General features: G+C 45.1%; 1 protein-coding gene across 1 annotated transcript in view; it reads right to left on the bottom strand.

The window, feature by feature from the left end:
• shroom3 (shroom family member 3) overlaps positions 1 to 13,266 on the bottom strand; it is a gene marked incomplete at both ends in the record, with an annotated part of 108,967 nt that overhangs the window by 26,834 nt on the left and 68,867 nt on the right. The window contains 9 exon segments of the mRNA XM_080743595.1: positions 115 to 456; positions 1,381 to 1,813; positions 3,923 to 3,924; positions 3,926 to 3,976; positions 8,309 to 8,570; positions 9,771 to 9,974; positions 10,485 to 10,648; positions 11,952 to 12,203; positions 13,021 to 13,161. Coding sequence (XP_080599721.1) covers positions 115 to 456; positions 1,381 to 1,813; positions 3,923 to 3,924; positions 3,926 to 3,976; positions 8,309 to 8,570; positions 9,771 to 9,974; positions 10,485 to 10,648; positions 11,952 to 12,203; positions 13,021 to 13,161 — 1,851 coding nt within the window.

Genomic DNA, 13,266 nt, shown 5'->3' with positions numbered 1-13,266 from the left:
CGAAAGAAGAAGATGCATACTCTGTCCAAATGACGGCAAACTTCTTCCGTCTACGGCAAAATAATAACCGGAAATGGCCAATCTACAAGCTCTTAATGAGAGGAGAGTCCATACCTGCTCCTGTCTCCTCTGGGCTGCACCGTGGTGAAGGGGTCTCTCCTCTCCTGGCCCACAGCCTGGGGCGCAGCGAGGCTCCGGTGGCCCTGCTGGTTCCACTGGTTCCCTGCTCCCGGGACATCCTGGAGGCTGTGGCCCTGGTGGGACGCTGGATACTGGGGGGCTCCCTGTAGATTAGGAAGGGTTTGTTGTTGTGTGCCCTGTAAGGACTGGTTGTGGGGCGCCCCCTGGTGGTTGTGGGGCCTCGGCGGTCCAACCTGGCCCTCTGGCGCCTCTGCTGCCGCGGTGAGCTGGAGGTGGGATCTGTAGGGCCCGTGGGTGACCTCTTCCTGGTGAGACCTGCGGTCAGTGGGAGGCTGCATTAGTCTCACAGTGAATGTGCATTAACTTGCCTGCCAATCAATGTATCATTGATTGTAATCGATTCTAGCTCAGTAAATCAACGTGTACCTGTCCGTAGGCCTGTCACAATTACATAATCGTTTAATCGCAATTATTTGACATAATCGCAATTATTTGACATAATCGCAATTATTTTGTCAGAATCGTCAGAATCATTTCCATTTTGGAAAAGGTTCATATATATATTTTCAAACATTTTCAAAAATAGTGGATGTACAAGCTCACAATGCGTTACGATAATTGATTGCAATCGATTCTAGCACATTAAAACCCATTTCAAACTGGTACAGATTATTGTGTATCATTATTTTATGCTTTAACTATTGAAAAATAGCAGATATACAAGCTCACAGCGCGGCACCGAGCGAGCTTGTAGATCTGCTATTTTTGAAAAATCGTGAAAATTAGAATTTTGACCCGATTCTATAAGTGACTTTTGAATCCTTCAAAGGTTTTTTGAAAAACCTATGTTTCTATACCAGCAATCTGGCCAGCCATCGTCAAAGAAAAGGTCCTTTTCACTTAACTGGAGCTCAGTTAGTCTGTTCTTGAGAGACTACTATGTCAGTGGTTCTCATGTGAAGGACCCCCAAAATGATATGTATTTTGGCCACGGACCCCCATCTCAAAATATTTAGTTCCAGGGACCACCCAGAAGCTAAATTTGAGTTACAAACGTTCGCTTTGAAAATACATATATTCAAAGATTTGCACACATGTTCACGACTTTTTCAAAAATAGCAGATCTACAAGCTCGCAGCGCGGCACTCGGTGCCGCGCTGTGAGCTTGTATATCTGCTATTTTTCACCGGTTAAAGCATTCAATAATTCTAGGCCTAAATGGGTTAAATCAAGCTCTACCTGTCCGTCTCCGGGACCCTGAGCTGCGCGGCGGTCAGAGAGACGGAGGACGACTGGTACCCGTTCTCCGTGGCTGCGCTCCTCCCGTCCCTCCAGCAGCCCTGCTCCACCCTCCCTCCACCCTGCTGCTGTCTGCCGCTCTCCTTGGCCAGCGCCGGGTAGACCCCTCCCCCAGGGTAGGCGTGGCTAGGGACCGAGCTGGGCATGTGGGCGTAGTGGGGTTCCGGCTGGGGCACGGGGTACACGCCCGTGGGCAGCATGAGGCGCCCTGACTGGGTGCTTCCTCCGGGGGCGTGGTGGGGGGCTCCAGGAGGTGCCAGGGCGGGCTGGGGGGTGGCGCTGCCCCCCTGGCGAGGCTTGGTGGTGGGGCTGCTCTCCGGACTCTTCTCTATCACCGTGTGGAGCTGGCCGTCTGCCGCGTAGGAACTTTTAGCTGGGACCAGCGGACGGGAGAAATGTGGGAGCGCACACATTTAACATCTTTATTTGCGTTCACATTTAACCCATTAAGACCTGAGACCATTTCAAAAAATGTATTAAAAAAAGAAGAAAAAAAAAACTACTTCTACTCCACTACATCTTACAGGCATTTAGCAGACACTTTTAATCCAAAGCGACTTACAATAAGTAGGTAATACATCAATATAATAAGCAAGATAATATGTCAGTACATCAACAACAATACAACAAATGCATAGGAATATCAATCTAGAAAAAATTGTAATAACATAGGTAGACCACGCATCTAATCAGTAAAACACTTCTAAAACCTAAAAATGCTAAAAATGCTTCTAAAACTTGGATCCAAATATTGTATTTCGACTCCACTACATTTATTTGAAAACTTTAGTTACTTTAGTTACTAGTTACTTTGCAGATATACATTTTAATATTATAAAACATACATAAACCACTTTAGCCCTATTGTATACCTAGGCTATTTGAAAATAGCCGATCTACAAGCTTGCAGATCAAATCTGCTATTTCTAACATGTTGGTACTTTGAGTAATTCTCTTTTTACAAACACTTTTGTACTTCTACTAAAGTAAATTTGGCATTCTAGACTTTTACTTGTAACGAAGTATGTCTATATTGCAGTATTGATACTTTTACTTAAAGACCGGCTGACCCGCCCAGAAGTTTAACATTATGATACAGTAGGTCACGTGGTCTTTCTCCAAACAGTCTGAAAAGGAGGCGGGGCCGTATCAGTAAGTAGTGAATGTATACTTCGTCCGTCGTGCGGTGCCGCGCACAACGTGACGTTGTTGTTAGCTTGTAGCACCGCACCGTACAGCTATTTTCGAGAGCTAGTGTGTGTGTGTGTACACATGCGCGTGCACACACGTCTCTGACACACACACACACACACACACACACACACACACACACACACACACACAGAGTGTATGAGCAGCGGACAACGGACATCAGTGCTCCGGTGTTCTAGGGGAAGACAGCAGGAGATGGCTGCTAAAAGACCTCAGAGCTGGGGAGGAGGAGAACGTTGGACCCTCGTTACTAATCTCTGACACCTTTTTGGTTGTACTTTGACTCCACTAGAAGACTTTTAGGGTGGATTCTATAGCAGATTCTATAACATTTTTACCCCTAGAACTGCTTGTTTTAAAATTCGGTTTATAAAGTCGCATTTTCTCCTCCTCGCACAGGGTAGTTTCACAAGATAATGCTCAGCACTCAACTCTGCCCCCCCCCCCCCCCCCCCCCCATATTAGCCAATCAAATTAACATATTGCAGTTACAGTACAGAAAGTACTACTTTCAGTGCAGTAACTACAATAAATTAATTTGATTGGGCAATTTAACATGGGGTACATGACATAATCAAAAAATTATGATAATTTGATAGCCTTAATTAGCTGTTTTGGCCGTGTCAGCCGGTCTTTAACACGTTGCAAGCCGCGGCAGAACCCTCTGAACAGAGGTAGCGCCGAAGAAATAAGCCATTTATTTACAAACATGTTTTAAAAAAACAAAGCCCACATGATAACAACACGTACTGGAGTGCTCGACACAGCGTACATATTCATCCTGCAGAGGTCGGCGATCTTACTTTGGCGAGGCGGAGGGGAGATCAATTCCATTCGTTTACGTGCGGCGAAGCAGGGAAAGGAGCGATAGAGAAGCGGCGCCCGAACGTGATTGAAACCGCGATCCACGAACAGAGACAAAGACCAGCCATCTTGTTTGAGCTTCTTGCTGAGTTTCAACACTGGGGAGAGGATGAGGCTCCTCCTGGCCAGCCATCCATCCAGAATGTGAGTCAACGGCGTGGCCTGCTGGATTTTAGGAGTATCACACCCAGCACCAGAAAATGACTGTCAGAGCATATTAACCCTTTCAGATCGCTCCAAAAAGACACAGAGAAGAATTTCCGATGTTTTTTTTATTTTTATTATAATTTATATCAAAAGTCCGGGAATAGACGGCGTGGCTGATGGGACCCAGTAGGAAGTCCGAGGGAGTACGGCCAGGCTTAGAAGGTGTTAAGAAAGGAACATGGGTACTTTTTTCCATCACTGACCTGAAGAGACGGAGCCACTGGAGTGATGCCAGGATCCCTTGTGGAGTGACCTGAAACAATAACACTGATTACATTATGAGCACTTTACTAGGGCTGTCACCATTACCACATTTTACATGACGATTAAGTGTCACTCAATTAATCGCCATTAACAATTTAATTGTGTTTTTGTCGTTGACAATTACATTTCTGTTTGGCTTGTAGGCTTTGAAGTTGCACATGGCAGATATGACACATAACCTAAATATGCAATGAAATGACAGGCTGTATTAGACATCTTCATACTTAAAAAAGAACATCAATAGTGGAAATAGCCGATCTACAAGCTCACAATGTGTCGCATCATTGCGATTAGACGATTATGTCATAATTGTGACAGGCCTATGTGTATCTACATATCTATACTGCATCTGGGATAGAAAGGATGAAAGCATTAAGCAGGTACAGTATTTTTCAACACAACAATATGTTCTGTAGTAGTGCGGCTGTTAAGCTCATTATATGGAAGGTATTGTGCATTTTATGAAAGAAGCATGAAACTTTCTACAGTGTTTCTATATAATATGAAGTTTGTTTTCAGACGTGGAAGCACTTCTGAATTGACCTCTGCGGCCCCCGAAATCCAAGATGTCCGACTGTCCGTCCAAAATAGTGTTTTTTCCTTTATAACTCCAAATGCATTGATTTTAAGACCAATAAATGTATTAAAGTTGAATATAAAATCAGGCATTGCGGACAATTTGGTACCAGGTACGTGTCTGTATCCATTTCAGTTCTTGAGATACAGCATATAGGTACACCCGAGTCTGTAAACGTACCTATATGTTGTATCTCAAAAACTGTAATAGATACAGACACATACTTGGTACCAGAATATCCGCAATGACCAACTTTATATTCAACTATAATATGTGTATGGGTCTTAAAACCAATGCTTTTGGAGTTAAAAAGGAAAAAACACTTTTTTGGACGGACATCTTGGATTTCGGGGGCCGCCATCTTTGATTTTCACCTGGCTCGGCTTCTTAATTCAAAGAGTGGCCTCCAAAGATGATGTGTACCAATTTTCACGCTTGTATCACAGAGTGAACGATTGCTCTTATTATTTCCTGTACTATGAGGCAAGACTCCTGATCAAGATCTAATTCTTCATTGTCAGTTTCTTCATTGTCAAATTAGTTTTTGTAACAAGCTGCACAGGCACATCCATATGCTCCACTTCAGTAAAGCCCTCTTTTATGACAGAGACAATGCCCTATACTGCACTGATTTACACTTGCCTGTAAGTGGAAACCACTGCACAAACTGTTCCAAGCATCTGGCCTGAAGAGGTTCTTAAGTTAAGGTTCTGGGGGACCAACCTGCCTTCTACCATGTGCCAGCCACAATTCATTGGTGAGGGCTTTGGATACCCTTGATTTGCTGTTGATTTGGGGTCATACAAACTGCCAATGAGATAGTAGCTGTACTTGGTACTTCATCCTCACCAAAGTTATGGAGAAGTTGAGGGCTGGAACAATTTCCAGGCTCTCTTTTTTCCTATAGTGAACTGGCAGTGAGAGCACTCTGCACTGTAGAGGCTTGAGGATGTTTTTGGATAGGCTGTCGTGGAAGTCTTTTGTGGAAGTCTTTATTCTTTATTACCAGTTGGTTCCCAACAAATTAAGTGATAATTATCTCGCCAGACTGCAGCATTTCCAAGGTTCTTCAGTGTATCTTCTGAATCAACATCACCAGTTGTAAGAGACACTAGATCATAAACATTCTCCTATTGGAAGATGTGATCTTTTGATTCTTGGTGTCTTCATCATCATGTGTCAGTCCAAAACATGATCTGGTATCCTCTGTCAAGGTTGCACAAACACCTTCATTGTAGGTGATGGACCAACGGTTTATAATGTGTCTCATGTCTGTGATCATAAGAAGCAAACCAGGGCATCATGCTCTTGAAATAATATTCACCATTACTCTTGCCAGCATCAACTAATATTAGCTTTGCTACCTGCATTTCCATTACATTACCACATTAGCAGTACATTTACATATGCAACTTTGCTCAACATTATTGCAGCAAATTTAAAATAAATGGTCAGTACTGTACTGATTTGTCAGAATACAACCAGGAGGTGTTATCTTAGGTCAAGTCAATATCAGCTTTGGCCCCCTGACAACCAGGTATGACTGCACACACAGAATCAGCCATATCCTCCATCACACCCAAAGACAATTATATTCATTATCACTTTTGCCAGCATCAACTAATATTTGCTTTGCTACTTGCATTTTCATTAGCAGTAATACGTTAGGAAATTCACAAACCCCTCACCAATGAATTGTGGCTGGCACATGGTAGAAGGCAGGTTGGTCCCCCAGAACCTTAACTTAAGAACCTCTTCAGGCCAGATGCTTGGAACAGTTTGTGCAGTGGTTTCCACTTACAGGCAAGTGTAAACCAGTGCAGTAAAGGGCATTGTCTCTGTCATAAAAGAGGGCTTTACTGAAGTGGAGCATATGGATGTGCCTGTGCAGCTTGGTACAAAAACTAATTTGACAATGAAGAAACTGACAATGAAGAATTAGATCTTGATCAGGAGTCTTGCCTCATAGTACAGGAAATAATAAGAGCAATCGTTCACTCGGTGATACAAGCGTGAAAATTGGTACACATCATCTTTGGAGGCCACTCTTTGAATTAAGAAGCCGAGCCATGTGAAAATCAAAGATGGCGGCCCCCGAAATCCAAGATGTCCATCCAAAAAAGTGTTTTCTCCTTTATAACTCCAAAAGCATAAACATATTATAGTTGAATATAAAGTTGGGCATTGCGGATATTTTGGTACCAAGTATGTGTCTGTATCTATTACAGTTTTTGAGATACAACATATAGGTACGTTTACAGACTCAGGTGTACCTATATGCTGTATCTCAAGAACTGAAATGGATACAGACACGTACCTGGTACCAAATTGTCCGCAATGCCTGATTTTATATTCAACTTTAATACATTTATTGGTCTTAAAATCAATGCATTTGGAGTTATAAAGGTAAAAACACTTTTTTGGACGGACATCTTGGATTTCGGGGGCCGCAGAGGTCAATTCAGAAGTGCTTCCACGCACTGGCGCCTGTTTATTGGAGCCAAGGGGAGCAAAGGCTCCCCCAATCTGCCAGTAGGGGGAGCCCGGCTCCCCCTCCCGCACCCCCACCCCCCCCCCCCCCCCCCCCCCCGTCCCCCCCGTCCCGTCCCGTCCCGGGCCGCGCTTCTACAATATCTTTCAATTAATTAATTCTGCGACTGGTGGAATGACGACGCGTGCCACGGGAGCTCAGACAGAGAGAGAGAGAGAGAGAGAGAGAGAGAGAGAGAGAGAGAGAGAGGGAGATACTGTTTTAAGAAGAGCTAAACCAGGCGTGTCCGTCTTCCTTTAACGTTCGGGTAAGAACACACTCGCTCCATGGTTCCCCCCCATGGCCTGGGCTTGGGCTAAGCCAGGAACCCACTGCAGCGAGTGTGTGTTCTAGCCCGGACGGTAAAAAAAGACGGAACGCTGCTGTGTGATATCTGTTGTTGTTGTGTGGTTACTGGAGTAATTAAGTAAAACTCGGAAGAAGTTTTGCGGCGAATATGGTTAACAGAACGGCAACTTTTGGAATTTGGATGGTTCAGATGGAGGAGGAATTGAGATAGCAGGAATGGAGAAATGGGTGAGTTAATATGAACAGAACTGAACAGAACTGACTGCCTGGTGTTAGCATAACATCCAATGTGAAGCCCCAAAGACACCCGAAAATTACTTAATGAAGGAAACCCGCCTTAGTTGACTTTATACCCGAAATTATCCATTTTAGACGACTTAATATCCGCAAATACCCGATTTTTCGCGGCGCCGCTTCGCGGCGCCGAAATGTCCCCTGTATTTGTGCTCCCCCTAGTGGGGACGGAGTTAGGCACCGGTGCTTCCACGTCTGAAAACAAACTTCATAGTATATAGAAACACTGTAGAAAGTTTCATGCTTCTTTCATAAAATGCACAATTGGTTTGGTTAACAGCCCCACTATAGCCCAGATTGTTCATTTGAAATCTCTATGATTGGTGTCTCATACTACTGTATGTATCCTGTATTGTCTGTTGTGTATAATGCTATTTTCACTATTTTTGTCTCTTTCTTACATGACTCACAATTTGGCCAATTTTTGACTTTTTTTTTTATAGTAGCCAATAGTTTGTTGGTTACTTGATGCAGTAATGGTCTTTTTATTTTGGTATTAAAAAGGTCCATACATTGTCACTTCACTGTCATTTGCCATCCCCCTCCCCACCCACCAATCATGTTGGGGGAGGCTTCCCCTGCAACTAAACCCTCAAAGACATGAAACTCACCGTAGTGAGCGCGCGTGCTCCAGACTCGACCAGGAGTTTGGTCTCTCGTGGTTCTTGATGGCAGCGTAGCTGTCGCTGCGCTGCGGGGGAGCTGGCACCCCCTTCAGGCTCTCGTAGGAACTGCGCCTGGCCGCCGGGCCCCAAATGGGCCCCACACTGTGTCGGTTTGTGGCCCCGCCGCCCCCACCACCACCGCTACTACTGCTGCTGCTGCTGCTGCTGCTGCTGTCTCTGCTACGGTAACACACTCCGGCTCCTGGAGCTACAGGACGGAGGAAAGAAATCACACCCAGTTTGAAGTTGAGCGGTGCCTTTGTCCCTGTCCATTAGTTCAGGGGTTCAGGGTTCCCACACATTTTTACCAATTCATTTCCCAAACTTTTCCAAAACCTTTCCAGAATATTAACCCAATTTCCAGGACTATATAACAATAATTCAGCTCAATAACAGGTCGCTTACTCCTATGCACAATGCCCAAAGACAGGAAGTGTATGCCAGTGTAGTGGTTCTCAGCCTTTTCAGGCCGTGACCCCCGAAATAATCATCTTTTAACTGGGGACCCCCTGCCCTGACGAGCACTAAGAGTTGAGGAATTTTGTATAACACGGTTCTATTGTGAAAATAGCAGATCTACATGCTCACAACGCCTTGCGTTGCGAGGCGTTGTGAGCATGTAGATCGGCTATTTTCACAATTTCTGCCTCTGATATTTGACAATTTGGCCAATGTTTAATTTGTCATTTCAGAGGTATTAACAAAATCAATAACCAAAGACAATGCATAGCTATTTTTCCAGGACCTTCCAGGACCCTTGATCAATTCCCAAACTTTTCCAGTACTGGAAAATATTTTTCTAATTTCAAAATATTTCCAGGAATTTCATGACCGTGGGAACCCTGGCTATAGGACGGAGGAGAGAAATCACACCCAGTTTGAAGTTGAGCGGTGCCTTTGATCCCTGTCAATTAGTTCAGGGGTTTTCAAACTTTTTTGACTCAAGGCACTCAATTACACCGTTCATTTTTAGAATCTTACATTACTGGATCATGCACCATGCGTGCTGTTCACAGCTTTCAAACAAAAACATCCGCTTGGAAATCCGTTCAGGCATTCATGAGATAGAGGCCGCCATGTTTGAAAGATAGAGATGTTCTAGGAGTCAAACGTGCATTTCGCGATCGAGATCATGACGAAACCGGAAGTAGGAAGTTCAGGGAGACAAATACAGACAAAACTCTGGAAACTTGTGTTTGGCAGTAGACTGTGAGAGCAGCATTGACAAAATGTCCCCAGAACAGCAATTTAACGTTGGTCTATGCATATCATTGAAGCTGCTCTGAGAGCAGCATTGACAAAATGCCTTAACCCTTAAGTTCTGTTCAGATTCACCTTGGTTCTGTTTGGGGGATATTTGGTTTCAAAAACAATATACATTTTTAAACCAGAAAACAAAAAAGGTTACCTTGTAGTTCTCTGACAAGCCCAGACTTTACCCCTCCTCCTCCTCCTCCTCCTCCTCCTCCTCCTCCTCCGACGCCGGCACGGGATTCGCTGTTGCCTAGGAACACGGCGGAGGCGGAGCTCAGCTCGTGCTCCTGGGAAATGAGGCCTTGCTGGGGGTCGTACACTGTCCGCACATAGTGCATGTCTGCCTGCTGCATCTCTCCTCCTCCTCCTCCTCCTAGTGGTGGGCGATATGCAAAAATACAACATCGCGATGTTTTTCCAAGCTGTATCGCGATACACCATCTTATCACGATTCTTTTTCACGTTGGTTTTTATGGTTATTTCAAAGATACTTAACAGTACAACCAGTTATATGGTAACAAAAACTAAAGGCAAAAGGAGTAACAGACTATTTAGACTAGTGGTCCTCAAAGTGGGTTCCAGGGACTTTCTGGATTCCTTTTGGGAGGTCTATACAGGTCCATTTGGTTTCATTTGTATGCTGTCAGAGTTAAGGAGAGACCTTGACATTTTAAAGTTTGAGAACTACTGATTTAGACCAAAATGCAGGATTAAATTAAATTCTGCAATGAATCTCTGTATTAACAATTCAACAGGATTTCTTATAAGGCTCCCTAATTGTATCACAATATATTTTTCGATATCTCTGAAAAGGCATATCGTGGAGACATTGTATCGTCTCAACGATAGTTGTCACCATATTGCCCACCTATACCTCCTCCTCTTTGGGGGACGGTCTCCAGCGAATAGGATCGCTCTGGGCTGAAGGAGGCGGGGCCGGCAGCCAGGTACTCTGGAATGCTGGAGCTGGTGGAGAAGGAGGAGTAGGCGGAGTCTCGCTTGCTGTGGAGGTGGTCGATGCTATTGGAGGACCTGGGAATGGACGGAAGCAGAGACGTGCAGAGAATCATGTTAAAGAGGCATGATATCGAAAGGCAACTGCAATCTCCCTAGTCCCGGAAAAGACGCGCTGTGATTGGCTGCCGTTGCTTTGAGGCTTCTCCCCACAAGGCTCCTCCCCTACGCGAGGCTTTTCCTCTCCTACTAATACAGACCGAATGCCCCCTCCCAGCACCGGCCTCAGTGAATTAGTGGACAATCCATGCTCCCCGGCTTCGCATCCCGCTTGTGCCACTTTTTTTCCGCCACCGCGAACAACTTTTTCTTGTGGCGATAAAGTATAATTATTATCCATGACGGAAGCGTGCCGTCTCAGGCGACCTTGAGTGCGAAGCTTTTTGTGACACCACACTCGTGTGATAGAGCAGTGGTTCTCAACCTTTTCAGGCCACAACCCCCCCCCCCCCCCACCCCCACCACCCTGACAAGCACTAGGAATTGTAGGAGTTGAGGCATTACATTTTGTTTGACTCGGTTCCTCAGATAAATAGAGTGACAATAGCCGATCTACAAACTTACAACACCTCACAGTGAGGCGTTGTGAGCTCGTAGATTTGTAGCTTGCTTGAAAAATTTGCCTCTATCTTATATTATTTATTAATTTGGCCAATGTTTGAACAGTTTTAATAGTATCGTTTGTTGATTACTTTTGATGCAGTAATGGTCTTTTTTTTCCTTTTTATTATTAGGTATTAACTGTCCTTAAATTGTCACTTTACTGTCATCTGGGGACCTCCCCACAATCATGTGTGGGGACCCCCTTGGGGATCCAGACCCGCAGGTTGAGAACCACTGTGATAGAGCATGAATTAAACTTTACTTAATTAAAGTGCATTAATCAGAAAATGGCCAATATTCTTTTTTTCTATTCATTTCTCTCTCTCTCTCTCCCCCCATCTTATTTCCTCCTTCCTGGAATGAACGCTAAGTGGATAATGATGTGAGACAGGTCACAAGTTAAGAGTCCAACTGATAAATAGTGCATGACAGACAGTGCAGCACGGATGAGCTTTAGTCCATACACCAACCAAAACGTACAGTATAGACAAGATGAGTAGATTAGGCAGATTTTTTCAAACAACTTATTGGACACTGCTCCTACACATTTTGCCCTAACATCACGCAAAGCGGTACACAGTATGTCTACAGTCATGTCATCAACATGGATCTGTCCCATTTAACGCCACCATCAGGCTGATTTTTACATGCGACCTGACGGTAGCTTATCTCCCGATTAGGGTTGTAAATTGTAATTGAACACAGCAGCCACACACACCTGGCGTAGGAGAGCTGATGGCAGGAGGAGTAAGCGGGGTGGGGCCCGGTGTGGGCGTGGTGGTGGTGCTGGGGGTGTGACGGTGCTCCGGGTGGGAGGTGGTGGTGGTGGTGGTGGAGGTGGTGAGAGGAGGGTGGGGGAGGGTCCAAGCTGTCCATGCTGCCCCGAGAGCTGTACTGGTCTGGACTCTTCCTCAGGTAGCTGCACCCGCCTGAGTCAAACCCCGCCTCCGCCAGGTCTGTGGTGGAGGCACTGGGGGAGAGGGGAGGGGGAGAGAGAGAGAGAGAGAGAGAGAGAGAGAGAGAGAGAGAGAGAGAGAGAAAGAGAGAGAGAGAGAGAGGGGGGGGGGGGGGGAGAGATCACAGATCTGTCCACAACTTTCCAACGTCCCATCGTGCATTGCGCAGAAGGAGTGTGGCAGTTACGGCGCCGCAGCCAAGGTTACATCTGCGACGCGACGTGAGCTTGTATGTCTGCTGTTCTCCAGACGTGTCTCACAAATAATTCTACAGTAAATTCTCAGGGAAACAGGTGGATATATTGTATAATTTTAACTTTTTTAGTTTTTCGTAAATTAATGCCCTAACATACTAGAGCGTCGCACAAAAGCATCAAAAGTAACAGATCAGCGTCGTGTTTCGAGCTTGCCGATCGGCTACTTTTGCTATTTCTTTATTTGATGCAAAGAACAAATAACAGTTTTGTAAATACAGTATGAGGTTTTACTTTACTTGCGAATTCTGGGGCTGTGCGATAGGGACTTATACCTCAATGTTTATATCAACTATCTCAATAGCTATACAATATGGCTCGTGATTTAAGAAATGTTATATTATTTACTTGCCACGGGCAGTCAGGCAACCGTTACTGTCAACGCCTGCTGTGTGTTTTTGTATTACTATTACTAAAGACACACGCACGTGCACGCACACACACACACACACACACACACACACACACACACACACACACACACACACACACACACACACACACACACACACACACACACACACACACACACACACACACACACACACACACACACACACACCCTGTGCCCACCAACCTGGTATTGTAGGTGTGATGCCAGGGCGTGCCAATGGTGCCGATGCCACCCTGGGACAGCTGCACCATGCCGGGGTCTTCCTGGCTCTCTCCAAGCTTGGTGGAATGCCAGGAGTGAGGGCGAGACGCGGGCTCGCTGTGTCTGGTGGAAAAACAAAACAAACAGGGGTCATCAATATGTCCATACCAAAATGTATCCATACCATGATAATGTTCTTATTTTGATCATAACTGACCTTACTGAAGG

The sequence above is a fragment of the Nannobrachium achirus genome (genome assembly GCF_963921795.1).
Source record: "Nannobrachium achirus genome assembly, chromosome: 15".
In the NCBI taxonomy this organism is placed as follows: domain Eukaryota; kingdom Metazoa; phylum Chordata; class Actinopteri; order Myctophiformes; family Myctophidae; genus Nannobrachium; species Nannobrachium achirus.
Note: the sequence above shows the minus strand (reverse complement) of the source record. Positions and strands in the feature narration are given on the sequence as shown.